A 27,538-nucleotide genomic window follows, 5' to 3' on the forward strand; every position below is an offset into this window, starting at 1 on the left:
CCCCTTGCTTAGTGGTGTTGCAGACTCTGGGGCCTTTCAGAACACGTGTATATATACTGAGATCATGTGACACTTAGATTGCACACCGGTGGACTTTATTTAAATAATTATGTGACCTCTGAAGGTAATTGGTTGGAGGTTAAGTGCCTTTGCATGGCAGGCAATGGCATCTTGGATTGCCAGCCCACTTCCCGACAGATTTTTCTGGTCAGACCCGGGATTCGAACTGGTAACCCTCCGGTTGCTGGCTCGCCTCTCTAACTGCTAGGCTACCTGCCACCCTAGTCTCTGGCTTGTTTGATCCTGTGCAAGGTGTTGACATTGAAATGAAAAATGTCCATTCATCTGCCTGAACCAGTAAACAGACAGTAGACAGCGGGTTGACCAGTGAGTCAGTGATACTGACCTCAGACAGACAGGCAATAGTAGGGCCTACTGTCCTGCCAGGGATGTTCCTGTCAGCATGCCAACACATCAGCTTGAAGGAAAGTCTAATATGCTCTCGCTCTGTCTCTCTCTCTTGCTGTCTGTCTCTGCCCACCCAACGCCCTCTCTCCCATCTCTCTCTGCACCACTATATCTTCCTGAACCCGCCCCACCCATTTCTGTCTGTCTGTCTGCCTGCCTGCCTGACTGACTGACGGAGAGACGGAGACAGACAGGATGCGAGACAGACAGACAGGAATGCGAGACAGACAGACAGGATGCGAGACAGACAGACAGGATGCGAGAGACAGACAGGATGCGAGAGAGACAGACAGGATGCTAGAGAGACAGACAGGATGCGAGAGAGACAGACAGGATGCGAGAGAGACAGACAGGATGCGAGAGAGACAGACAGGATGCGAGAGAGAGAGAAACAGCCAGACAGAAATGGGTGGGGCGGGTTCAGGAAGATATAGTGGTGCAAAGAGAGATGGGAGAGAGGGCGTTGGGTGGACAGAGACAGACAGCAAGAGAGAGAGAGAGAGCATATTAGACTTTCCTTCAAGCTGATATCAGGAAGATATCTCTCTCTCTCCCTGTCTGTCTCTCTCTTTCTCGACATGTCTGTCTGTCAATTAAATTCAAGGGGCTTTATTGGCATGGGAAACATGTTAACATTGCCAAAGCAAGTGAAGTAGATAATATGCAAAAGTGAAATAAACAATAAAAATGAACGGTGAACATTACACTCACAGAAGTTACAAAATAATAAAGTTTACACCTCAGGTCTGCCTACAGCGGCCTTTCTCAATTGCAAGGCTATGCTCACTGAGTCTGTACATAATCAAAGCTTTCCTTAAGTTTGGGTCAGTCACAGTGGTCGGGTATTCTGCCACTGTGTACTCTCTGTTTAGGGCCAAATAGGATTCTAGTTTGCTCTGGTTTTTATGTTAATTCTTTCCAATGTGTCAAGTAATTATCTTTTTGTTTTCTCATGATTTGGTTGGGTCTAATTGTGTTGCTGTCCTGGGGCTCTGTTGGGTCCGTTTGTGTTTGTGAACAGAGCCCCAGGACCAGCTTGCTTAGGTGACTCCTCTCCAGGTTCATCTCTCTGTAGGTGATGGCTTTGTTATGGAAGGTTTGGGAATCGCTTCTTTTTAGGTGGTTGTGGAATTTGGCTGACTTTTTTCTGGATTTTGATAATTAGCGGGTATCGGCCTAATTCTGCTCTACATGCATTATTTGGGGTTCTACGTTGTACGCAGAGGATATTTTTGCACGCAGTCTCAATTTGGTGTTTGTCCCATTTTGTGAATTCTTGGTTGGTGAGCACACCCCAGACCTTACAAACATGAAGGGCAATGGGTTCTATAACGGATTCAAGTATTTTTAGCCAGATCCTAATTGGCATGTTCAATTTTATGTTACTTTTGATGGCCCTTCTTGCCTCTCAGATTGTTCACAGCTATGTGGAAGTTACCTGTGGCCCTGATGTTTAAGCCAAGGTATGTATAGTTTTTTGTGTGCTCCAGGGAAACGGTGTCTAGATGGAATTTGTATTTGTGGTCCTGGTGACTGGACTTTTTTTCGAACACCATTATTTTGGTCTTACTGAGATTCACTGTCAGAGCCCAGGTCTGGCAGGGCTCAGGGCTCAGGTCTGGCAGGGCCCACGTCTGGCAGAATCTGTGCAGAAGATCTAGCTGCTGCTGTAGGCCCTCCTTGGTTGGTGACAGAAGCACCAGATCATCAGCAAACAATAGACATTTCACTTCAGATTCTAGTAGGTTGAGGCCGGGTGGTGCAGACTGTTCTAGTGCCCTCGCCAATTTGTTGATATATATTTTGATGAGGGTGGGGCTTAAGCTGCATCCCTGTCTCACCCCATGGCCCTGGTGGATTTTTTGTTGTTTTTGTTGCCCATTTTAACCTCACACGGCTTTTATAATGTTGAATGTTTTACCCCCAACACCACTTTCCATCAATTTGTATAGCAGACCCTCATGCCTAATTGAGTCGAAGTCTTTTTTGATATCAACCAAGCATGAGAAGACTTTGCCTTTGTTTTGGTTTGTTTGTTTGTTAATTAGGGTGTGCAGGGTGAATACGTGGTCTGTCGTACGATAATTTGTTAAAAAGCCAATTTGACATTTGTTCAGTACATTGTTTTCACTGAGGAAATGTATTTGTCTGCTGTTAATGTTAATACAGGGGATTTTCTCTGTCTCTCTCTGTAGGGTTTATCATATTGATGATAGTCCATCTGGGACCACTGAGGGCCCCCTGGACTTTGCCAAGGCCTTCACTGTGAGTTGCATTTTTAGAAGCACACAAACACCCACTTTGTTAACACAAGCTGAATATGTCACCCTCAGTTACAATGCCTGTTAAAACTCCAAGATAGAGCTATCAAAAATACATTCAATAAAGTTGCATGGAAATCGTTAATTCTTAACCCATTGCCTCATATATTTTCCTTTTCTGTTTTAGGCAACAAGAGACCCCATTTGTTGCATCACAGCAACAGACAAGACACTGATTGTGGTAGGTATTTCTCTCAGGATTTTAATTGAGTATTAAGTTCATCAGTCTATCAATGATTTTTTTTTACCGTGTTTGTCTGTTTGTGATCAAAGGGCCGTGAGTCTGGTACCATCCACAAATACAGCCTCCCTAACGTTGCTCTGGTGCAGAAATACTCCTTGAACTACCGGGCCTACCAGCTCTCACTCAACTGTACCTCCAGGTCAGGACTGTTGGCTGGTTACTGTAATATTACACCATACGTGGTGTTTCAGTAGCAGATCTTGATAAGAGTTTATAACAGCGAAGCGTATTGCTTGCAGTACAGAAGTACAACCGACATAGCATTGCTATGAACTATCTGAACAGTTTTTGCTTGGTTCAAAAGCTGTTTGGTGAACTTCATGCAAGAAACAAAGTGACGTTGTTTTTTAAAAATCATTGTAAAATCTTGTATTGATAAAAACCCATGTTTTTCTTTAGTCGCCTGGCGATTATTGATATTTCGGGAGTGCTGACGTTTTTGGACCTGGAGGTGCGTTCGTCTTCGGATGATGGCTCTGGAAGCCAGGCGGGGACAGGCGACCCCTCCAAGTTTGAGCGTAAGGACGTCTGGGACATGCTGTGGGCCAATGACAACCCTGATCTGTTTGCCATGATGGAAAAGACCAGGATGTACGTGTTCAGGAACCTGGACCCAGAGGTGTGTCCCTCTGACATACAGTACCAGTCAAAAGTTTGGACACACCTACTCATTCCAGGGTTTTTCTTTATTGTTGCTATTTTCTACATTTGTAGAAGACATCAAAACTATGAAATAACTCATATGGAATCATGTAGTAACCAAAAAAGTTTTAAACAAATCAAAATATATTTAACATTTGATATTTGTCAAAATAGCCACCCTTTGTCTTGATGAAAGCTTTGCACACTCTTGGCATTCTCTCAACCTGTTTCACCTGGAATTCCAGCAGTCTTGAAGGAGTTCCCACATAGGATGAGCACTTGTTGGCTGCTTTTCCTTCACTCTGCTGTGTTTTGTTTTTTTGACATACAATTTCTCATGATTTTAATATTCCATATTAAATCAGGAACCCATTCAAACGTCTGGATACATTTGCAACTTTGAAGACCTGGAAATCAAATCGGTCCTGCTAGATGAAATCATGAAGGTAACCTTCTTTTCTTCATATGCAAAAGTCACACTTTCCGTAATACCCGGTAATATGACAGCAAACAAAGTTAGGCAGTTAGCTGTACGGGAACAGATGTTTACTATTGCTATTGGAATACAGTGCCTTGCGAAAGTATTTGGCCCCCTTGAACTTTGCGACCTTTTGCCACATTTCAGGCTTCAAACATAAAGATATAAAATTGTATTTTTTTGTGAAGAATCAACAACAAGTGGGACAAAATCATGAAGTGGAACGACATTTATTGGATATTTCAAACCTTTTTAACAAATCAAAAACTGAAAAATTGGGTGTGCAAAATTATTCAGCCCCTTTACTTTCAGTGCAGCAAACTCTCTCCAGAAGTTCAGTGAGTATTTCTGAATGATCCAATGTTGACCTAAATGACTAATGATGATAAATACAATCCACCTGTGTGTAATCAAGTCTCCGTATAAATGCACCTGCACTGTGATAGTCTCAGAGGTCCGTTAAAAGCGCAGAGAGCATCATGAAGAACAAGGAACACACCAGGCAGGTCCGAGATACTGTTGTGAAGAAGTTTAAAGCCGGATTTGGATACAAAAAGATTTCCCAAGCTTTAAACATCCCAAGGAGCACTGTGCAAGCGATAATATTGAAATGGAAGGAGTATCAGACCACTGCAAATCTACCAAGACCTGGCTGTCCCTCTAAACTTTCAGCTCATACAAGGAGAAGACTGATCAGAGATGCAGCCAAGAGGCCCATGATCACTCTGGATGAACTGCAGAGATCTACAGCTGAGGTGGGAGACTCTGTCAATAGGACAACAATCAGTCGTATATTGCACAAATCTGGCCTTTATGGAAGAGTGGCAAGAAGAAAGCCATTTCTTAAAGATATCCATAAAAAGTGTCATTTAAAGTTTGCCACAAGCCACCTGGGAGACACACCAAACATGTGGAAGAAGGTGCTCTGGTCAGAAGAAACCAAAATTGAACATTTTGGCAACAATGCAAAACGTTATGTTTGGCGTAAAAGCAACACAGCTCATCACCCTGAACACACCATCCCCACTGTCAAATATGGTGGTGGCAGCATCATGGTTTGGGCCTGCTTTTCTTCAGCAGGGACAGGGAAGATGGTTAAAATTGATGGGAAGATGGATGGAGCCAAATACAGGACCATTCTGGAAGAAAACCTGATGGAGTCTGCAAAAGACCTGAGACTGGGACGGAGATTTGTATTCCAACAAGACAATGATCCAAAACATAAAGCAAAATCTACAATGGAATGGTTCAAAAATAAACATATCCAGGTGTTGGCCAAGTCAAAGTCCAGACCTGAATCCAATCGAGAATCTGTGGAAAGAACTGAAAACTGCTGTTCACAAATGCTCTCCATCCAACCTCACTGAGCTCGAGCTGTTTTGCAAGGAGGAATGGGAAAAAAATTCAGTCTCGATGTGCAAAACTGATAGAGACATACCCCAAGCGACTTACAGCTGTAATCGCAGCAAACAAAGTATTAACTTAAGGGGGCTGAATAATTTTGCACGCCCAATTTTTCCGTTTTTGATTTGTTAAAAAAGTTTGAAATATCCAATAAATGTCGTTCCACTTCATGATTGTGTCCCACTTGTTGTTGATTCTTCACAAAAAAATACAGTTTTATATCTTTATGTTTGAAGCCTGAAATGTGGCAAAAGGTCGCAAAGTTCAAGGGGGCCGAATACTTTCGCAAGGCACTGTACATATAGGCTCCCAGCAGAACACAAATGAATGTGCAAAACAACAGCAAAGACGTGTCTATTTCTGTTAGTTATGTAAAGTATACTATGCTAAATGGAGTCAGATGCCAAAAGGTCCGGAATATCCATGATGCAATGGGAATGTGGAGTGATCTTAGATTTCCTCTTAGGATCCGGAGAGGCCAAACAAGGATTACCTCATCAACTTTGAGATCCGCTCCCTCCGCGACAGCCGCGCGCTGATCGAGAAAGTGGGCATCGAGGACGCCTCCCAGTTCATTGAAGACAACCCTCACCCCAGACTCTGGTAAATACATGGACAGTCATCTTGTTCCCGGCCCCCTTTGGGGAAAAAGCCTGCGGATGAGGTTACATAGACAGTAACCCTGCATGTCATGGAGTCACTTAAAGGGACAGTTCATTCCAAATTGATAGTTAAGTTGAGATAAGTCCAGGTCCCTGGCCATCTGATGTGTAGATCCAGCTATATGTTGACCTTGCTATCTGATGTGTAGATCCAGCTATATGTTGACCTTGCTATCTGATGTCTGCATCCAGCTATATGTTGACCTTGCTATCTGATGTCTGCATCCAGCTATATGTTGACCTTGCTATCTGATGTGTAGATCCAGCTATATGTTGACCTTGCTATCTGATGTCTGCATCCAAGCTATATGCCTCAATCCAAAATGGATGGAAAAGATAAACACAATATCCATTTTTTTTTGTGTTTAATTTAGTTTTGAGGCATGCAGCTGGATCTACACGATTGATGGCTTGTGATTCTTTTTGACATTAGACTACTTTTAAAGTCTGAAAATGACTTATCATTTGATATTGGAGTGAACTGTCTCTTTAAGGCCTTTCAATAATCTATTCTGTCAGTCAGTCCTCCATTCTTACCCAGTTTGAATGGACTCTTGTATTGACATCAATGTCTACCCTGAGCCTTTGCAGCCTTTCCAGTAGGTGCTCACACCCGCCAAGCATCAGTTTGCTCAGAAAACGTGCCACACAGACGTTTGGGTCGGGGGTCAAAATATATTTGTAGGACCTATGTGACATCAGAAAGTGGGAACTCAATGCTTTTTACGAGTGTATGGTCTGTTTAATGATGTTCTCCTCAAAGAACAAACAGAGGAGAAACTGTGGCATGTGTAACATGTGGAATGTCTTGCAACAGAAGGAGATTTGGCCTATTCTTAAAATATCAGTCCTAGTCACATTTTCAGTTTAGTTGTATGCTCGTATTTGAAGAACATAATTTAAGGTGAGCCTGGGCTTTCCATCCCTGATACAGGTTGAAAGCATCACTGTCCTTTGTTTTTTCAAATCAAAGGCTAATATTCATCTGGTTATGTGGGAGAATCCCCACGCTGGCGCGACGGAGTATGGTTGATTTATCTCGCTGTTTTGGTAGCACTCGGCTAAAGGATTCTGGTTGAAAGAGGACTTCGGCTCCCCATGTCATTTTTCACACCGACTCGAGGAATTTTGGAACTTTGGGGAAGAAATGTCCCTTTCCTCCCCTTGGTGCTGAAACCAACCTGTCAGGGGTGAGAAGTCCCTTCGATTGACTGAACAAGGTGTAGTGGTAAGAGACCTGATGTGCCACAGATATTTTGACATGCCTGTATTGCCCGCAAATGTTCCATTTCTAAGGTGCTCCGTGTACAAGATGCATACCAAAGGTAACGAGTCATTTTCAGGATCAGGAGTTCAGGTGGAGCAAAAGTTGTAAGAACAACCTTCGTCACTCACTCACGCGCGCACACACACACACACCATCCCATCACCCCCAGTCTGATTCAAAACACTCCACCCCAACACCCCCAGTCTGATTCAGACCACTCCACCCTGACACTCTAGTCTGATTCAAAACACTCCATCCCAACACCCCCAGTCTGATTCAGAACACTCCACCCCAGTCTGATTCAGAACACTCCACCCCAACACCCCCAGTCTGATCTAGAACACTCCACCCCAACACCCCCAGTCTGATTTAGAACACTCCACCCCAACACCCCCAGTCTGATTCAGAACACTCCACCCCAGTCTGATTTAGAACACTCCACCCCAACACCCCCAGTCTGATTCAGAACACTCCACCCCAACACCCCCAGTCTGATTCAGAACACTCCACCCCAACACCCCCAGTCTGATTCAGAACACTCCACCCCAACACCCCCAGTCTGATTCAGAACACTCCACCCCAACACCCCAGTCTGAACACTCCACCCCAACACCCCCAGTCTAGAACACTCCACCCCAACACCCCAGTCTGATTTAGAACACTCCACCCCAACACCCCCAGTCTGATTCAGACCCCAGTCACTCCACCCCAACACCCCCCTGATTCAGAACACTCCACCCCAACACCCCTAGTCTGATTCAAAACACTCCATCCCAACACCCCCAGTCTGATTCAGAACACTCCACCCCAGTCTGATTCAGAACACTCCACCCCAACACCCCCAGTCTGATCTAGAACACTCCACCCCAACACCCCCAGTCTGATTTAGAACACTCCACCCCAACACCTCCAGTCTGATCTAGAACACTCCACCCCAACACCCCCAGTCTGATTTAGAACACTCCACCCCAACACCCCCAGTCTGATCTAGAACAGTCTGATTTAGAACACTCCCCCAACACCCCCAGTCTGATTCAGAACACTCCACCCCAGTCTGATTCAGAACACTCCACCCCAACACCCCCAGTCTGATCTAGAACACTCCACCCCAACACCCCCAGTCTGATTTAGAACACTCCACCCCAGTCTGATTCAGAACACTCCACCCCAACACCCCAGTCTGATTCAGAACACTCCACCCCAACACCCCCAGTCTGATTCAGAACACTCCACCCCAGTCTGATTCAGAACACTCCACCCCAGTCTGATTCAAAACACTCCACCCCAACACCCCCAGTCTGATTTAGAACACTCCACCCCAACACCCCCAGTCTGATTGATTTAAAACACTCCACCCCAACACCCCCAGTCTGATTCAGAACACTCCACCCCAACACCCCCAGTCTGATTCAGACCACTTCACCCCAACACCCCAGTGAGATGTAAAGACATTCTCTGCAGCATGTCATTCTTTTGATTTTTTACATTTATTTAACTAGGCAAGTCAGTTAAGTACAAATTCTTATTTACAATGCCGGCCTACACCGGCCAATTGCCGATGCTGGGCCAATTGTGCGCCGCCCTATGAGACTCCCAATCACGGACAGTTATTATACAGCCTGGAATCGAACCAGGGTGTCTGTAGTGATGCCTCTAGTACTGAGATGCAGTGCCTTACATGCTGACCAGACCGGACACGTCGCGTGCGCGAGCATTGCAAAATAAATGTAGAAATCCATGTTATTCAATTATTGCACCCACACTGCTCACGCACGCCAACGAGCGTCTGCATTGCCAAGGGCTAAAATAGAACTCCTTTCTATTTCTGAAGCAGATCGCGCTGAAAGTCCTGCCTCTGCCATCTCCTCATTGGTTATACCCACGTGGGTGATTGAAAGACTAAAAGTTTTGCCGGTTGTCGTGGTACAAGTGTAGATGCCAATCACCATATAAGTTCAAAGATGAAAAAACCTGGAAGGAGGAGAGATGACTATAAACGATTCGGTTGGCTGTTTTTATGTGTGGATTAATTGTCGGAGTAGAAGACCTTGTGTATTTCAGGTAAAATAACAACTCAATGTTTATATCCCAGGACAAATAAGCTAGCAACAGCAAGCTAGCTAAATAGGACAAATTAGCTAGCAAGTGCAAGCTAACTAGCTAAATTGCCATACATTTGCCATGCCTGTGGATATATTTCAACCTTCAAACTCTGTGCCTCTTTGCTTGACATCATGAGAAAATCAAAAGAAATCAGCCAAGACCTCAGAGAAATTGTAGACCTCCACAAGTCTGGTTCATCCTTGGGAGCAATTTCCAAACGCCTGAAGGTACCACTTTCATCTGTACAAACAATAGTACGCAATAAAAGCGTCTGCTAAATGGCATATATTATTATTATTATAAGTACCATGGGACCATGCAGCCGTCATACCGCTCAGGAAGAAGACGTGTTCTGTCTCCTAGAGATGAACGTACTTTGGTGCAAAAAGTGCAAATCAATACCAGAACAACAGCAAAGGACCTTGTGAAGATGCAGGTACAAAAGTATCTATATCCACAGTAAAACAAGTCCTATATCAACATAACCTGAAAGGCCGCTCGGCAAGGAAGAAGCCACTGCTCCAAAATGCCATAAAAAAGCCAGACTAGGGTTTGCAAGTGCACATGGGGACAAATACCGTACTTTTTGGAGAAATGTCCTCTGGTCTGTTGAAACAAAAATAGAACTGTTTGGCCATAATTACCATTGTTATGTTTGGGGGGAAAAGTGGGAGGCCATCCCAACCGTGAAGCACGGGGGTGGCAGCATCATGTTGTGGTGGTGATTTGCTGCAGGAGGGACTGGTGCACTTCACAAAATAGAGAACATCATGAGAAAGGAAAAGTATGTGGATATATTGAAGCTACATCTCAAGACATCAGTTAAGTTAATACTTGGTCACAAATGGGTTTTCCAAATGGACAATGACCCCAAGCATACTTCCAAAGTTGTGGCAAAATGGTTTAAGGACAACAAAGTCAAGGTATTAGAGTGGCCATCACAAAGCCCTGAGCTCCATCCTATAGAACATTTGTGGGCAGAACTGAAAAAGCGTGTGCAAGCAAGGAGGCCTACAAACCTGACTCAGTTACACCATCTCTGTCAGGAGGAATTGGCCAAAATGTACCTAACTTATTGTGGGAAGCTTGTGGAAGGCAACCCGAAACATTTAACCCAAGTTAAACAATTTAAAGGCAATGCTACCAAATACTAATTGAGTTTATGTACACTTCTGACCCACTGGGAATGTGATGAAAGAAATAACAGGTTGAATAAATCATTCTATCTACTATTATTCTGACATTTTACATTCTAAAAATAAAGTAGTGACTCTAACTGACCTAAGACAGGGAATATTTACTAGGATTAAATGTCAGGAAATGTGAAAAATAGAGTTTAAATGTATTTGGCTAAGGTGTATGTAAACTTCCGACTTCAACTGTGTGACAACACTAAAGTGTGGACTTTTTTCAAAATGTGTGTTTTTTCAGGAGGGGTTTTGTTGGTATACCACAGGTTATGTTTACATTGCATTTGCATGTAGGGTTGCAAAACTACAGTAATCGTGGTTGGAAGATTCCCAGAATCAGGAGCGAATTCGGATTCCTCCAACCACGATTTCTGGTAAACCTGGGGATTTTGGGTAAGTTACTGAATTTTACAACCCTAATCACATCTAGTGAGCCTGTGTAAATGTTCTGAACCTTCTCAAGAGACATTTCACAACATTATAGTCTTCACCGTGCTATTGATCTGCTCCCAGGCGCCTATTGGCCGAGGCGGCCCTCCAGAAGCTGGACCTGAAGACGGCTGAGCAGGCTTTTGTCCGCTGTAAGGACTACCAGGGCATTGAGTTTGTCAAGAGCCTGGGCAACCTGCAGAGCGAAGCCATGAAACAGGCCGAGGTGGCGGCCTACTTCGGCAGGTTCGAGGAGGCCGAGAGAATGTACCTGGACATGGATCGCAGGTAAGGTGTTGGATGTCATGTAGGATGTTGTGCTTTACCTGTATGGCTTATGCTAAGTATTGAAGACACTAAACAATAAAGGATACCCTTGTTTTTTGTTATGTTTTAGAATGTTAATGCAATGTTCACTTGTTGATTAAAGTTGGTAAAATGGTGTTGAAGTTTTTCACTATTGACTTAACTTCCATGATGTGATGCTGTCCTAATATGGATGCTGTACCTTACAGCTAACGACAGATAGCATCTCTCTCTTTAGGGACCTGGCTATCAGCCTGAGGATTAAGCTGGGGGACTGGTTCCGCGTCCTTCAGCTCCTGAAGACGGGATCAGGTGACTGTGATGATGCCTTGCTGGAGCAGGCGTACAATGCCATCGGGGACTACTTTGCAGACCGACAGAAGTGGTACGGGCCTTTCACTATTTATATTTCAAGATGGTGAATGGTATTTTACCCCTTTTTCTCCCCCAATTTCATGATATCCAATTGCGATCTTGTCTCATAGCTGCAATCCCCCAATGGGCTTGGGAGACACGAAGGTTGGGTCATGCATCCTCCGAAACATGACCCGCCAAATTGCGTTTCTTAACACTCGCTCGCTTAACCTGGAAGCCATCTGTTGGGTGAAATACTGTTCAACTGATGACCTAAGTCAGCCTGCAGGCGCTCGACCCCGACACAAGGATTCACTAGAACACGATGAGCCAAGTAAAGCCCCGGTCAAACCCTCCCCTAACCCGGATGTTGCTGAGCCAATTGTGTGCCGCCCTATGGGACTCCCGGGTCACGGCCGGTTGTGACACAGCCCGGGATCCAACCCGGGTCTGTAGTGCCGCTTCAAGCACTGCGCTGCAGTGCCTCAGAACGCTGCGCCACTCGGGAGGCCGTCCTTGCACGTGTGATTCTAGACAACAGAACAGAGTCCAGTGGTCTTGCCAGGATCCTTTCCCTCAGCATTTTGTCTCTTACATTGACACTTGTGGTTTCATAATATCGTGTGAGTGTACTAGTATTGTAGTCTGCAAATGCTTTGTTGCCAATGTTCCTCTCCAGGGTTAATGCGGTCCAATACTACCTTCAGGGGCGCAACCAGGAGAGGCTGGCAGAGTGTTACTACATGCTGGAGGATTACGACGGACTGGAACGACTGGCTAGTTCTCTACCGGAGAACCACAAACTGCTACCGGTGAGGGCTGTAGAAAAGAGAGGACAGTAGTGCTTTTATACCTACGTTACAGTTAAAAAGCGAGTGCAGGGGCCACTTCTTGTCCTCAGTATTCAATGAGGTCTGGAGGGCCGCACTGAAAATTGGTGATATTTCGTCGCCAAAATGTGCAAAAACATAGTCCTCTGTCCATTGTTGAATTCTTTTGGGAATGTTTGAAGTTTCTCTGATTGTTAACGAGCTGGATAGAGTGAAGAGACTGTAAATGTCTGTCTGCCACCCCTGAGCTAGTGTTTTGTGTTGGTTCTCCACTTTCTCTGACTCACCTCTCCTACCCGTCCGTCTGGCTTCCATCAGCATGTCAATAAATACAGTGTGTTTAGTAGGTTTCTACCACGGTTGGGTTCAATTTGGTTTTCATTTTCAACCCAATCAATTCAGGAAGTGATACCTGAAATTCACTTCATGAAATTAAATGGAGAACAATGGGGAATTTTCAATTGATGAATTGAATTTCACTTCCTGACTAAATGGACTCAAATCCATAAATATCTCCTTCACTTTAAAGACTTCAATTGTAATTTCCCCCATTCTGCCATTTCCACGTGGACAAAGAAAACCTTTTCCCCTCATCTATCTTTTATGTTTGCACGTCGTAGGACATCGGCCAGATGTTTGTCACCGTAGGCATGTGTGAGCAGACGGTAAACGCCTACCTGAAGTGCAACCAGCCCAAGGCTGCCGTCGACGCCTGCGTTCATCTAAACCAGGTGAGAGATGGCCAAACGGTCAGAGACCTCCAGAGGGGCTGCGGTTCTGAGCTTAGGACAGTTTTATCTATTCAGTGCTCATTCCAAATTGGAAAGTGTAAACTGGCAGTCCCCGCTGTCCTCCACCAACTAGGTTTTGACATCACCACACCAGATGATATCACTGCACCAGTGGCAGACCACAGTAGGACTTTCTGTTCTGAGGATTGCACTGTCAATGGTTTTTACTTACTGAAGTGTGTTTTTTCAGATGTCTTCGGCATCAGCAGGACAGACATGAGCAACACTATTTTCTTTAATGTGCCACGTTTCTTTTGAGGCATCATACTACTTTGCTGATTTTGAGTGGCATCATAACATAATTGCTTGATGTAACTATGACCAGGAGAGAAGTGTTAGGATATGTGATAGATCATTTAGCTCAAGGCAGTTTATTAAAAGCATGTTATTTTGGACAGTTTTCCTGATACACATGCTTTAATCATGATACTTTTCTCTCCATTTCCTGTTGTGTTGAAAACCACGTATGGCCAGGACCTCACACCAATAGCTTTTAAATTCTCTTTCAACTGGTTATTTTTTCCAAAGCCCAAACATATTGTTTTTTTAATCTAATTTCTACATATTAGAAAATATACAGTACCAGTCAAATATTTGGACACAGCTACTTATTCCAGGGTTTTTCTTTATTTTTAGTATTTTCTACATTGTAGAATAATAGTGAAGACATAAACTATGAAATAACACATATGGAATCATGTAGTAACCAAAAAAGTGTTAAACAAATCAAAATATATTTTATATTTGAGATTCTTCAAAGTAGCCTCCCTTTGCCTTGATGACAGCTTTGTACACTCTTGGCAGGTGTGTCCAAACTTTTGACTGGTATTGTATATTAAACAATGATTTATTCACAAAACATACCAACATATCACAATTAACCAACAACAAAACACTACTTTCCACACCACATGTAAACACAAAGACGCAACATTGTTCTGACTCACACTTATACATTCATATCAGGTACATTTATTAGTTCATAACTGTTTCTGCTTTTTCACAGTGGAACAAAGCTGTGGAGCTGGCCAAAAACCACAACATGAAAGAGATCAACTCTCTTCTGGCCAAGTATGCCTCTCACCTGCTGGAGAAGAACAAGCCTTTGGAGGCTGTGGAGTTGTACCGTAAAGCCCATCATTTCCTAGAAGCAGCTAAACTCATGTTCAAGGTACTGCCAACGATTATGCCTTAACACCATGCAAAGTCACATTCTTGTCTTGAAGTGGCGTTAAGAAGGCAAATGTTGGAATGTAATTGGTAGGGCACACACAAAGGGACATGATCAACCAATAGAAAATCTGCAACACTTCCAATGATGAATACCATACTTCACCACTACAGTAAATACCCACACTTCACCACTACAGTAAATACCACACTTCACCACTTCAGTAAATGCCACACTTCACCACTACAGTAAATACCACACTTCACCACTACAGTAAATACCACACTTCACCACTACAGTAAATACTACACTTCACCACTACAGTAAATACCACACTTCACCACTACAGTAAATACCACACTTCACCACTACAGTAAATACCACACTTCCTCACTACAGTAAATACTACACTTCACCACTTCAGTAAATACCACACTTCCCCACTACAGTAAATACCACACTTCCCCACTACAGTAAATACCACACTTCCCCACTACAGTAAATACCACACTTCCCCACTACAGTAAATACCACACTTCACCACTACAGTAAATACCATACTTCCCCCACTACAGTAAATACCACAGTTCCCCACTTCAGTAAATACCACAGTTCCCCACTTCAGTAAATACCACACTTCACCACTACAGTAAATACCACACTTCCTCACTACAGTAAATACCACACTTCCCCACTACAGTAAATACCACACTTCCCCACTACAGTAAATACTACACTTCCCCACTACAGTAAATACCACACTTCACCACTTCAGTAAATACCACAGTTCCCCACTACAGTAAATACCACACTTCACCACTACAGTAAACACCACACTTCCTCACTACAGTAAATACCACACTTCCCCACTACAGTAAATACTACACTTCCCCACTACAGTAAATACTACACTTCCCCACTACAGTAAATACCACACTTCCCCACTACAGTAAATACTACACTTCCCCACTACAGTAAATACTACACTTCCCCACTACAGTAAATGCTACACTTCCCCACTACAGTAAATGCCACACTTCCCCACTACAGTAAATACCACACTTCACCACTACAGTAAATACCACACTTCACCACTTCAGTAAATACCACAGTTCCCCACTACAGTAAATACCACACTTCACCACTACAGTAAATACCACACTTCCTCACTACAGTAAATACCACACTTCACCACTACAGTAAATACTACACTTCCCCACTACAGTAAATACCACACTTCACCACATCAGTAAATACCACACTTGCCCAGTACAGTAAATACCACACTTGCCCAGTACAGTAAATACCACACTTCACCACTACAGTAAATACTACACTTCACCACTACAGTAAATACCACACTTCACCACATCAGTAAATACCACACTTGCCCAGTACAGTAAATACCACACTTGCCCAGTACAGTAAATACCACACTTGCCCAGTACAGTAAATACCACACTTCACCACTACAGTAAATACTACACTTCACCACTACAGTAAATACTACACTTCCCCACTACAGTAAATACTACACTTCACCACTACAGTAAATACTACACCTCACCACTACAGTAAATACTACACTTCCCCACTACAGTAAATACTACACTTCACCACTACAGTAAATACCCACACTTCACCACTACAGTAAAATCTAATACTTATCTTCCAATTCAGTCCTTAGCTAATAACCTTCAGAGGTATTTAACTATATTGTGCCTCGGACCGGATTAGACAAAGACCCCTGGCTGAGCTCTTATTATTCTCCTGTACACTGGTGTCAAGAGACCCAACTGTCATCTGCTGTGTTAACTTGTCAGATAGCGGATGAGGAGGCTAAGAGGAGGACCCGGCCATTGAGGGTGAAGAAGCTGTATGTGCTGGCAGCCCTGCTAGTGGAGAACTACCACAGCCAAGTGAAGACCTCCCAGCACAACAAGGCCAAAGGGAAGACGTCAGAGGTACACAAACCACACAGTCATTAAGACATACAATCCTTTAGTTCCTATGTGTCTTTGTGGTTTGTTGGCTGCTATCAAATCAAATGTTATTTGTCACACGCTTTGTAAATAACAGGTGTAGACTAACAGTGAAAGGCTCACTTACGGTTGCTTTTCCAATAATGCAAAGTTTTAAAAAAGAACGCTATTTAATGCTAACAGTAATGTAATTTACAATTTGTTGGGAGTTGTTGGTTACAAGGGTCTGATTTATATAGTGTTTACACCAGTGCAAAGGGAGCTCTTGTTATTTTCCAAAAGTGAATACAGATTAAGCATATCAATAGTTTGGTGTTTAATTCCCCTCTGATAACAGTAAATTCCCCTCTGATAACAGATGTACTGATAATATAGCTTGGTCTTTAATTCTCCTCTGATAACAGATGTACTGATACTATAGCTCGGTCTTTAATTCCCCTCTGATAACAGATGTACTGATACTATAGCTCAGTCTTTAATTCCCCTCTGATAACAGTAAATTCCCCTCTTATAACAGATGTACTGATACTATAGCTCAGTCTTTAATTCCCCTCTGATAACAGTAAATTCCCCTCTGATAACAGATGTACTGATACTATAGCTTGGTCTTTAATTCTCCTCTGATAACAGATGTACTGATACTATAGCTTGGTCTTTAATTCTCCTCTGATAACAGATGTACTGATACTATAGCTCGGTCTTTAATTCCCCTCTGATAACAGATGTACTGATACTATAGCTTGGTGTTTAATTCCCCTCTGATAACAGTAAATTCCCCTCTTATAACAGATGTACTGATACTATAGCTTGGTCTTTAATTCCCCTCTGATAACAGATGTACTGATACTATAGCTCGGTCTTTAATTCTCCTCTGATAACAGATGTACTGATACTATAGCTTGGTCTTTAATTCTCCTCTGATAACAGATGTACTGATACTATAGCTTGGTCTTTAATTCCCCTCTGATAACAGATGTACTGATACTATAGCTCAGTCTTTAATTCCCCTCTGATAACAGATGTACTGATACTATAGCTTGGTCTTTAATTCTCCTCTGATAACAGATGTACTGATACTATAGCTTGGTCTTTAATTCCCCTCTGATAACAGATGTACTGATACTATAGCTTGGTCTTTAATTCCCCTCTGATAACAGATGTACTGATACTATAGCTTGGTGTTTAATTCCCCTCTGATAACAGATGTACTGATACTATAGCTTGGTCTTTAATTCCCATTTGATAACAGATGTACTGATACTATAGCTCGGTCTTTAATTCCCCTCTGATAACAGATGTACTGATACTATAGCTTGGTCTTTAATTCCCCTCTTATAACAGATGTACTGATACTATAGCTTGGTCTTTAATTCCCCTCTGATAACAGATGTACTGATACTATAGCTTGGTCTTTAATTCCCCTCTGATAACAGATGTACTGATACTATAGCTTGGTCTTTAATTCCCCTCTGATAACAGATGTACTGATACTATAGCTTGGTCTTTAATTCCCCTCTGATAACAGATGTACTGATACTATAGCTTGGTCTTTAATTCCCCTCTGATAACAGATGTACTGATACTATAGCTTGGTCTTTAATTCCCCTCTGATAACAGATGTACTGATACTATAGCTTGGTCTTTAATTCCCCTCTGATAACAGATGTACTGATACTATAGCTTGGTCTTTAATTCTCCTCTGATAACAGTAAATTCCCCTCTGATAACAGATGTACTGATACTATAGCTTGGTCTTTAATTCCCCTCTGATAACAGATGTACTGATACTATAGCTTGGTCTTTAATTCCCCTCTGATAACAGATGTACTGATACTATAGCTTGGTCTTTAATTCCCCTCTGATAACAGATGTACTGATACTATAGCTTGGTCTTTAATTCCCCTCTGATAACAGATGTACTGATACTATAGCTTGGTCTTTAATTCCCCTCTGATAACAGATGTACTGATACTATAGCTTGGTCTTTAATTCCCCTCTGATAAGATGTACAACAGTGTTCATTCATCAGCCACTCCCTTCCTCTTCCTTCAGGCTACATCTGCTCTAGCTGGCCTGCTGGAGGAGGACGCCACCTCCTCAGACAACCGCATGGTGGACAGCGCCTGGCGTGGGGCCGAGGCCTACCACTTCTTCCTGCTGGCTCAGAGGCAGCTGTACGAAGGCTACATGGTGAAAGCCATGAAGACAGGTACCCCTCTCTCTATATGTTACATTTTCTATCCTTCTTTCTTCTCTCTGCTGTTCCTGACAACCTTCTCGCTTCACCAGGTATGAAAAGACACGGCAAATAAGAAAGACAGCCTTCTCTTTTAACAAGCGTCTATTAAAGGGTATGTAGGCCTATGCCTTCTCCGAGGTATGACTGTGCCCGTAACCCTTTCTCATTCATCCTTGAGGGGGTGTTTTTTTATTTTTTACTAGCCCTCTGTTCATACATTCAAACTGTTAAATCACTCTGTAGCTCAGTTGGTAGAGCGTGGTGCTTGCAACGCCAGGATAAGTGGTTTCGATTCCCGCGACCACCCGTACGTAAAATGCTTTGGATAAAAGCGTCTATTAAATGGCACATCATATTTCTTATTAGATTGTTTATCTCCACTCTTTCTGAAGGCACACAAAATAAACAAACTAAATCTCAATAGAGACCATGACAAAAGCCTACACCGGAGTAAACGTCTGTATTTATTAAGACCACCTTGATATGTTTCTTTTTTTTTTAGGAGCTTGGTTTAACTGAACAGGTTCCTGTATTCCCTTCCAATAGGTGCACTTCTTTGCAAGGCTTTGGAAAACCTCCCTGGTCTTTATTTAATTGAATTAGGCAAGTGCGTAATAGTTCTTAACTGACATCTCTTGGAGGAGGGAACGCAACACCCTGTTATATCTCAACTCCCCGTGGAGTGAAAAGGTATGTGATCGTAGGTACGGGGAAGGATGACAGAGGCAGAGAAAAACAGAGACTGTTCCGCCTTATTATTATTATTGGACCATGCTGGTCATTTATGAACATTTGAACATCTTGGCCATGTTCTGTTATAATCTCCACCCGGCACAGCCAGAAGAGGACTGGCCACCCCTCATAGCCTGGTTCCTCTCTAGGTTTCTTCCTAGGTTTTGGCCTTTCTAGGGAGTTTTTCCTAGACACCGTGCTTCTACACCTGCATTGCTTGCTGTTTGGGGTTTCAGGCTGGGTTTCTGTACAGCACTTTGAGATATCAGCTGATGTACGAAGGGCTATATAAATACATTTGATATGATTTGAAATACAGTTTACAGGGAATTTATTATTCTTTCACACAAAAGTGGGGAAAAGGGTCTAGATGGAACCAAAGCAAAGAAAGTAAAAGTTAAGAGTCCCCTCTCCTACTTTACATGCCTTCCTATTCTAACCTAACCTTTAGCACCACCTGGTGCACTAACCAAAATACAGGGGGTGGTCCGCCCAGGTCTTACTTAGTGTGCATAGACAGATTAAATACTATTGGTTATGTATGCCCTCAGGCCTCTCGCCTAAACACTCCCAAGGTGCATTCCCCTTCCCCCCCTGGGAACAAATTACCAATAATTTACGTGAACAATTTAAATGAACCAAAAACACTAAGTCCTATTGGCATACACATACCTCGGAAGGAGAGGCATGGGCATACACATACCTCGGAAGGAGCGGCATGGGCATACACATACCTCGGAAGGAGCGGCATGGGCATACACATACCTCGGAAGGAGCGGCATGGGCATACACATACCTCGGAAGGAGTCCTATTGGCATACACATACCTCGGAAGGAGCGGCATGGGCATACACATACCTCGGAAGGAGTCCTATTGGCATACACATACCTCGGAAGGAGTCCTATTGGCATACACATACCTCGGAAGGAAGCGGCATGGGCATACACATACCTCGGAAGGACCTCGGAAGGAGGAGCATACACATACCTCGGAAGGAGCGGCATGGGCATACACATACCTCGGAAGGAGCGGCATGGGCATACACATACCTCGGAAGGAGCGGCATGGGCATACACATACCTCGGAAGGAGCGGCATGGGCATACAAAGAAGCTCTTTACCCCCTGGGGCAGGAACACTGGCTTTTATCCAGCTGGAGAGGGAGTTGGTTATTGCAGAGACCGCTGTATCCCCTGACGAGAGGGAGGGTTCAGAGCTCCAGTCAGCAATGGGGCTGACCAATCAGGTACTTCAGGAATCCAGGAAAACATTTCCTGAAATAAACACACATAGAACGTAACAAGAACAAATTCTTATTTACAATGACGGCCTAACAAAAGGCCTCCTGCGGGGACGCGGGCTGTGATTAAAAATGAAAAAATATATAAGTATAGGACAAAACACACATCACGACAAGAGAGACAACGCTACTTAAAGAGAGACCTAAGACAACAACATAGCAAGGCAGCAACACATGACAACACAACATGGTAGCAACACAACATAGCAACAGCACAAAACAGGGTACAAACATTATTGGGCACAGACAACAGCACAAAGGGCAAGAAGGTAGAGACAACAATACATCACGCAAAGCAGCCACAACTGTCAGGAAGAGTGTCCATGATTTGAGTCTTTGAATTAAGAGATTGAGATAAAATGAAGAGATTGCGATTAAATCTGTGTTTGAAATTCACCGCTCGACTGAGGGACCTTACAGATAATTGTATGTGAGGTTACAGAGATGAGGTAGTCATTCAAAAATCATATGCAACTCATTATGTGACTTAAGCACATTTTTACTCCTGAATTTATTTAGGCTTGCCATAACAAGGGGGTTGAAAACTTATTGACTCAAGACGGTTCAGATTTTTATTTGTAATTCATTTGTAAAAACTTCAAAAAACGTTGTTCCACTTTGACGTGACAGTGACACAAAATCTCAATTTAATTCATTTTAAATTCAGGCTGTAACACATGAAAATTTGGAAAAAGTCAAAGGGTGTGAATACTTTCTGAAGGAAATGTATTCAGGTTGTGATTAGCTTGGTTTAGCTAAACAGCTATCTGTAATCAGGATGTGATTAACTTGGTTTAGCTAAACAGCTATCTGTAATCAGGATGTGATTAACTTGGTTTAGCTAAACAGCTATCTGTAATCAGGATGTGATTAACTTGGTGTAGCTAAACAGCTATCTGTAATCAGGATGTGATTAACTTGGTTTAGCTAAACAGCTATCTGTAATCAGGATGTGATTAACTTGGTTTAGCTAAACAGCTATCTGTAATCAGGATGTGATTAACTTGGTGTAGCTAAACAGCTATCTGTAATCAGGATGTGATTAACTTGGTTTAGCTAAACAGCTATCTGTAATCAGGATGTGATTAACTTGGTTTAGCTAAACAGCTATCTGTAATCAGGATGTGATTAACTTGGTTTAGCTAAACAGCTATCTGTAATCAGGATGTGATTAGCTTGGTTTAGCTAAACAGCTATCTGTAATCAGGATGTGATTAACTTGGTTTAGCTAAACAGCTATCTGTAATCAGGATGTGATTAACTTGGTTTAGCTAAACAGCTATCTGTAATCAGGATGTGATTAACTTGGTTTAGCTAAACAGCTATCTGTAATCAGGATGTGATTAACTTGGTGTAGCTAAACAGCTATCTGTAATCAGGATGTGATTAACTTGGTTTAGCTAAACAGCTATCTGTAATCAGGATGTGATTAGCTTGGTTTAGCTAAACAGCTATCTGTAATCAGGATGTGATTAACTTGGTTTAGCTAAACAGCTATCTGTAATCAGGATGTGATTAACTTGGTGTAGCTAAACAGCTATCTGTAATCAGGATGTGATTAACTTGGTTTAGCTAAACAGCTATCTGTATTCTAAGGGTGTGATTAGCTTGGTGTAGCTGAACAGCTATCTGTATTCTAAGGGTGTGATTAGCTTGGTGTAGCTGAACAGCTATCTGTATTCAGGGTGTGATTAGCTTGGTGTAGCTGAACAGCTATCTGTATTCAGGGTGTGATTAGCTTGGTGTAGCTGAACAGCTATCTGTATTCTAAGGGTGTTTGCGGAATGTGGTCACATGTCAGTTTCTTGGAAAATAGTTGTGTAGGTTACCTATTCATGTATAAATTACTTGTACAATGTTTTACCAGCACTGACCTTAACCCTTGTGTTGTCTTAAGGGTCAAACATGACCCGCCACTGTGTTTAACAGCAGAGAAATCCCCCTAAATTATATTTCTTCAACAAAAATTTGATGTCTTTTCATAGTGACCCCAACATTAGAAAAAGTAAAACATCGCCTTGTTCATATTTCCATGAAAGCTGTACACCACCAGGGTACAAAGATTATTTGTTGACCCGGTAGTTATAAAGAAATGGACTGAGGTGGCACAATGTCACGTGTGACAATTTCTTCACCTCCTTTTGAACTCAGCCAGCAGCTCCTGAAGAGGAAGATCACCATGGTTGGCACAGTTAGAAAGAACAAGCCTGAGCTCCCCCCTGTACTCCTCGCAACAAGGGGGAGAGAGGCCTTCTCATCAAAGTTTGCCTTCACCCCCATCACTACTCTAGTTTCTTACCTCCCAAAGAGGAACAAGAATGTGGTCCTCCTGAGCACACTGCACAAAACGGCTGAGATCGTTGATCGTGAGGACAGGAAGCCAGCCATCATCCTGGACTATAACCACAAGAAAGAAGGCGTGGAAAACCTGGACAAGGTGATTGGAACTTACAGCTGCAGGAGGATGACTGGCCCCTGGTCAGCTTCCATAACATCATTGATGTGTCCTCATACAATGCCTTCATGATATGGAACAAGATCAACCCTACCTGGATGCCTGATATGCAGAACAAGAGGAGGGTGTTCCTGGAACAGCTGGGAAAGGCACTTGTAACACATTCAATGAAGGGAGCAGCCTCTGCAGCGCTTGTGAAAGCTGTTCAGGGGGCTGAATTTTGTCCTGATCCACCTGAGGCTGCAGCTGGGGCAGGCAAGAGGAGGAGATGCCAATTATTCCCCCCAAAGGACTGTAAAACATATACTATGTGCTGCACATCTGCAAAGTCCATGCACACACACTTGCATATTGTTCTACATGTGCTAATTAGAGTGGATTGATTTATGTTCTTCACCTTTTTGTTTTGTATCTATTATCTTATTTTATTATTATTTATTGTTGTTGTTTATACACCTTGTGGGTGGGGGCAATGTTTTTTTTTTTTTAAATGGGAGAAGACTAGTATTTTGTAGTTGAATATATCACTATGTTGCCAAAAAAGTAAGACTGTTATTGTTTCCCTTCAATAAAATTAATTAAAAACTACTTTCTGCACATTTCTGCTACTTTCTTAGGCTATACAAGTGCTATCTTTTTCTAAAAAATAAATGACTACACCTATGCAGTAACTTTAGCAATAATAATAGTAATAATAAACCTCTACTTTAGTAAAGAAAACAATTGTGATAGGTGTGTTGTAATAAAAACAACTGGTGTCCACTGATTAAATGCAGTCTTTCTGCATTGTGAAGAAGGGAAACCCTCAGATATTCACACAGTTTTGTGATGAATGACAGGTTGTTTCTTCATGCAAAATATATTTGGGGTTTAAAATTCAATTAAGCTGCTTTATTTTAGGGGTTTAGTGAAGGCGGGTAAAAAATGTTTACCCTTAGGACAAGGGTAGTATACACAAGATGTTAAAATGAACTGTAAATACTCAACTAATCTCCCCTCTAGCTCTCCACCTACGGGACTACGAGGACATCATCCCAGTGGTTGAGATCTACTCCCTGCTGGCCATCTGCTCGTCAGCCAACCGGGCTTTCAGTACGTGTTCCAGAGCTTTCATCAAGCTGGAGTCCCTGGAGAGCCTGAGCCCTGAGCAGAGACAGCTCTACGAAGACCTGGCTCTGGAGATCTTCACCAAACACAGCCCCAAGAACAACCACATGTCTGGACTGGATAACGCTCCTGAGGGGTGAGGGCCATGACCACTGCATTACAAGGCCTGGTTCAAGTAGGATATATATTTAAAACTTCTTATGGATCAAATTCCTTTAGCGGGATCAATTTGACAACATGAAATCACATGTGCAATACACCAAATTAAAGCTACACTTGTTGTTATTCCAACCGCAGTGTCAGATTGTAAAAATGCTTTACGGTGAAAGCAAACCGTGCTATTATCTGAGGACAGCACCCCATCAAACAAACACAGACAATCATAATTCAACCCGCCAGCCGCGACACAAAACTCTAAAATAAAGATATAATTCACGCCTTACCTTTGACGAGCTTCTTCTGTTGGCACTCCAATATGTCCCATAAATATAACAACTGGTCCTTTTGTTCGATTAATTCCGTCGTTATATATCCAAAATGTCCATTTATTTGGCGAGCTTGATCCAGAAAAACACTGGTTCCAACTCACGCTACATCACTACAAAATATCTCATAAGTTACCTGTAATCTTTGTCAAAACATTCCAAACAACTTTCGGAATACAACTTTTTAGGTATTTTTTAACGTAAATAATCGATAAAATTTAAGATGGGATAAACAGCGTTCAATACCGGACGAAAACAAAGAAAGCATATTCCAGGTCGTGCGCACCAAATCATTAGAGTGCACCTGGAGTGACACAGGAAAATAACAGGGCTACTTCTTCATTTCTCTAAAGAAAAACATCAACCAATTTCTAAAAACGGTTGACATCTAGTGGAAGCTATAGGAACTGCAAGGATATTTCTATTAAAACGGCCTTGCCATAGAAAACCAATGGGAAACGGATTGACCTCAAACAAAAAAATTCCCTGGATGGATTGTGCTCGGAGTTTCGCCTGCCAAATCAGTTCTATTATACTCACAGACTTTATTCAAACAGTTTTAGAAACTAGAGTGTTTTCTATACAAATCTACCAATTATATGCATATCCAAGCTTCTGGGCCTGAGTAGCAGGCAGTTTACTTTGGGCACACTTTTCATCCGGATATGAAAATAGCGCCCCCAAGCCATAATTAATGAATATTTGAGCTGTGCTTGATCGAGCTTGCCTGCCGGCTGGCTTAATGGGTGAGAGCCAAACCCTGTCCATCTTGAACCCTGGTCTGGACTGCTAAACCCTGTCCATCTTGAACATAGATCTGGACTGCTAAACCCTGTCCTTCTTGTACCCTGGTCTGGACTGCTAAACCCTGTCCATCTTGAACATAGATCTGGACTGCTAAACCCTGTCCTTCTTGTACCCTGGTCTGGACTGCGAAACCCTGTCCATCTTGTACCCTGGTCTGGACTGCGAAACCCTGTCCATCTTGTACCCTGGTCTGGACTGCTAAACCCTGTCCATCTTGTACCCTGGTCTGGACTGCTAAACCCTGTCCATCTTGTACCCTGGTCTGGACTGCGGTACCCTGGACTGCTAAACCCTGTCCACCTTGTACCCTGGTCTGGACTGCTGAACCCTAGTCTGGACTGCTAAACCCTGTCCTTCTTGTACCCTGGTCTGGACAGCTAAACCCTGTCCTTCTTGTACCCTGGTCTGGACTGCTAAACCCTGTCCTTCTTATACCCTGGTCTGGACTGCTAAACCCTGTCCATCTTGTACCCTGGTCTGGACTGCTAAACCCCGTGCATCGTGTACCCTGGTCTGGACTGCTGAACCCTGGTCTGGACTGCTAAACCCTGTCCTTTTTGTACCCTGGTCTGGACTGCTAAACCCCGTCCATCGTGTACCCTGGTCTGGACTGCTGTAGCCTGGTCTGGACTGCTGTACCCTGTCCATCTTGTACCCTGGTCAGGACTGCTAAACCCTGTCCATCTTGTACCCTGGTCTGGACTGCTGTACCCTGTCCATATTGTACCCTGGTCTGGACTGCTGTACCCTGGTCTGGACTGCTAAACCCTCCTCCTTGAACATAGACCTGGACTGTTGTACCTCTGATAGCTACAGTTACACTCTCTTTTTCTCTCTCTCTCGCTTTCCTTTTCTCTTTCTCTCTTTTGCTCTCTCTCCTTTCTCTCTCTCTCTCTCTGCTGATCATCGGGGATTACTAATATACATTGTGGTCATTTCCCCTTGTTGGAGAAAGCCCTGTGCAGGTTCCAACTGTGTCTTGTGTAATTGCTCTGTCCAAGTAATATAACAGGACTATGGCTGTCTCATTGTAGTACTTACTTAGTTAAATGGTAATTACCTGATCATTCTAAACTTGGGTTTATTTTGAGCTTTAGTGACGCAAGCATCCCTGGGTAACAATTGGTACTATGTAGATACTGATTGAGTTGAATCCTTTCAGGTAAGTACCAGATAGTATTTATTGTTGCCACATAGTTTCTTAGTTAGTACTATATACATACCAGGAAAGTACCAGCTTTTACGGGTAAAACAAAGTATTAGCAAAACGTACACTGTTCCACATGACAGGCCTGTAGTTAGTACAGCTTCATCTTCTCCAACCATTATTCTGTTCTCTTCCAGGGCTGAGGGGAAGCTGCCCACCTGCATCGTGACCGGCTGGACCATTTCAGAGTACCAGTTCTGGATGTGCAGCGTGTGTAAGCACTGTGCACTGGAAAACGAGATTGGCAGCCACAACTTCTGCCCTCTGTGCCACAGCTCGCTGGCATAAAGTCCAAGATCTTTAAGTCAATCAGTACTGCAAACTTTTGAGTTTCCAAGGATAAGCCCCAAGAACAGGGCAGCTACGGCACATACATTGGCTCACACTACACTCAGGCTAACTAAATACGGTGCCTTCAGACTTAATTTATAGCCCTTAATTTATTCCACATTTTGTTGTTACAGCCTGAATTCAAAATGGATTTAAAACTATTCTCACCCATCTACACACAATACCCCATAATGACGAAGTGAAAACTGGTTTTTAGAAATGTTTTCTAATTTA

The 27,538-nt window shown here is 42.9% G+C and overlaps 1 protein-coding gene across 3 annotated transcripts in view; it reads left to right on the forward strand.

The window, feature by feature from the left end:
* The window catches only part of wdr35 (WD repeat domain 35), a 56,572-nt gene extending 29,034 nt beyond the window's left edge, over nucleotides 1–27,538 (forward strand). For 2 of the 3 annotated variants that reach the window (XM_046309064.1, XM_046309065.1), the window contains 15 exons: nucleotides 2,664–2,733; nucleotides 2,917–2,970; nucleotides 3,063–3,172; nucleotides 3,433–3,652; nucleotides 4,041–4,121; nucleotides 6,024–6,160; nucleotides 11,293–11,496; nucleotides 11,753–11,899; nucleotides 12,548–12,680; nucleotides 13,319–13,429; nucleotides 14,496–14,660; nucleotides 16,484–16,624; nucleotides 18,695–18,851; nucleotides 24,371–24,611; nucleotides 27,112–27,538. In XM_046309064.1, coding sequence (XP_046165020.1) covers nucleotides 2,664–2,733; nucleotides 2,917–2,970; nucleotides 3,063–3,172; nucleotides 3,433–3,652; nucleotides 4,041–4,121; nucleotides 6,024–6,160; nucleotides 11,293–11,496; nucleotides 11,753–11,899; nucleotides 12,548–12,680; nucleotides 13,319–13,429; nucleotides 14,496–14,660; nucleotides 16,484–16,624; nucleotides 18,695–18,851; nucleotides 24,371–24,611; nucleotides 27,112–27,262 — 2,122 coding nt within the window. In that variant the 3' untranslated portion in view covers nucleotides 27,263–27,538. Of the gene's footprint in view, nucleotides 1–2,663; nucleotides 2,734–2,916; nucleotides 2,971–3,062; nucleotides 3,173–3,432; nucleotides 3,653–4,040; nucleotides 4,122–6,023; nucleotides 6,161–11,292; nucleotides 11,497–11,752; nucleotides 11,900–12,547; nucleotides 12,681–13,318; nucleotides 13,430–14,495; nucleotides 14,661–16,483; nucleotides 16,625–18,694; nucleotides 18,852–18,931; nucleotides 18,994–24,370; nucleotides 24,612–27,111 lie in introns of those variants that run through there. The other variant, XM_046309066.1, reaches the window with a different exon arrangement.

Source organism: Oncorhynchus gorbuscha, linkage group LG17 (genome assembly GCF_021184085.1).
Source record: "Oncorhynchus gorbuscha isolate QuinsamMale2020 ecotype Even-year linkage group LG17, OgorEven_v1.0, whole genome shotgun sequence".
NCBI classification, from domain to species: domain Eukaryota; kingdom Metazoa; phylum Chordata; class Actinopteri; order Salmoniformes; family Salmonidae; genus Oncorhynchus; species Oncorhynchus gorbuscha.